At 42.6% G+C, this 1,885-nt stretch overlaps 1 protein-coding gene across 1 annotated transcript in view; it reads right to left on the reverse strand.

Annotated features, from left to right (window-relative positions):
- The window catches only part of LOC116825568 (GTP cyclohydrolase 1-like), a 15,016-nt gene continuing 13,131 nt past the window's right edge, over positions 1-1,885 (reverse strand). Inside the window, exon 6 of the mRNA XM_075063458.1 lies at positions 1-1,401. Within this exon, the coding sequence (XP_074919559.1) occupies positions 1,275-1,401 (127 nt within the window). The 3' untranslated portion in view covers positions 1-1,274. The remainder of the gene's footprint in view (positions 1,402-1,885) is intronic.

Here is a 1,885-nt window from a genome sequence, read left to right on the forward strand (position 1 = left end):
TACAGCCAGCCCCGGGTCTGACTGGTTTAAGTAATGCTCTGAGGCTTACTATCAAAACAAATGTCAGTTCTGTTGCAGGGTTAATAACAAGCCTTTATAAGAATTCAGCTCTCCAGCATTATACATACACTGCAGTTTAAAAAGAGCTGATCTTTTATCTGTGCATGGGGATCTGAAAAACTACTCAATCCCAGAGACAATTCTTGACTCAGATGATGGTATCAAAAATTGTATCATGACCTTAAGGAACACTCCTAGTGCCATATCATCTGCTTTTTCTTCAGAAAGGATCAAAGCAAGGTTTAGAGTGAGCTGAACTGGGACTTAGCCATAAACAACAGATCTTTGTGGTAGGTGAGAGGTGTGGGGGATATTATGCATATATTGAAAAAAGCTGCTGGAGCACTAATGGGTCACTAAGCTCTACTGAAACACTATTGTGTGGCAATGACAAACCTAGGCCTTCTGGGAGACTGTTTCAGATCAGGGGAGCTTAGCTGGGCAAGAAAGAGGCAGAGCTAGAGAAGTGCCACTTTCCATACTGTCACCTCCAGGCACATCCATGGGTACTGTCTGCCTCCCATTCATATCCCTAATGGTGGCTGTGGGGATCTGCCAGGCCTTGGGCTCTCTGCTACCTCATGCTACACCCAGCTGGCTATGGCACCCAAAGGCCATTCACCTGATAGGAGTTGGTGGAGCACAGTGGACATGCCCCTTCCCATCTGGCAATTCTTCTCTCGTGCCCTCTACCCTGGGGGCCAGAAGAAGATGGTGTAGGATCAGATTACAACAGTTCCATGCCTCCCAGACATCCCCTTACACCAGATGAATCCCCAGTTGGGGAGATCTGCTGGCTGTCTGACCCCTTTGTCTAATACAAGGAACACAAAGGGGCTGAAGATTGAGTCATAAAGGCCATAGGACTTTGTGCTTAATTTCACCTTTCTGTGGCAGTTTGGTTTGTTTTTTGTTTGTTTGTTTTGGAGGGGGGCTTGTTTTAGTCCCATCTAGCAACATCTTTCCATAGCACTCTATGGTTAGTAATGGGAAACAGCTAATCACTTTTCAGTTCAGTAATTGTGATTTAGGCACATTCATTCTCGACCAAATATTTTATGACATTACAAGGCACTAGTGAGAACCAAGCTGTCACACAGCTATTTCTAATACACAGACTCTACAAACAGTCCTGCATCACACACGGTAATTAGTTTCTGGCAATTAGTTTTACTGTTAGAGCCAACAAACAGTGAGTGGGAAGCTGTTTCCATTTAATTCTTGATCAGTGTCAGAAATTCCTCTCTGGTTTTTGGATCTTCTCGCAAGACTCCGAGCATGGTGCTGGTGACAGTCCTGCTGTTCATTTTCTGAACCCCTCGCATAACCATGCACATGTGCCTACAAGGTAATTTATTTAAATAGCCAACCTTAGTTTAATATGTTAATAACCTGCACACTGGGATAATTGGATCTAATTACATTAGGATAATCAGCAATACACTGTGTGACAAGTAGTGCCTTTGATTATTTAAAGCATGTCCAAATATTATTGGGAGCCACCAGTTCACTTAAAACTATTGATAGGAGAATCATTCTTGAATTCTATTTTCTTTAAATGTTGTAGTATTTCAAAACAACATTTGGTGAGGGGGATTGTTTGTTTATTTACAACCATACTTAGTGACTGAAGTTGAAATAAATGAATAAATATTGACAGGACGCTTAAGCAGATCATATTTGAACTATTCAGTCTACGTTCACCACTTCTGCCCTGCAGAACAGCACAAACCAGGCCAATAAAGGTATGCGTACTGTAAGGGACTGCGGAAGATTTTGTCACGGTGGTTTAGCTAAGGCTGTTCGCCTTCTCAAGGACAGGTTA

This window comes from Chelonoidis abingdonii, chromosome 3, assembly GCF_003597395.2.
Source record: "Chelonoidis abingdonii isolate Lonesome George chromosome 3, CheloAbing_2.0, whole genome shotgun sequence".
NCBI classification, from domain to species: domain Eukaryota; kingdom Metazoa; phylum Chordata; order Testudines; family Testudinidae; genus Chelonoidis; species Chelonoidis abingdonii.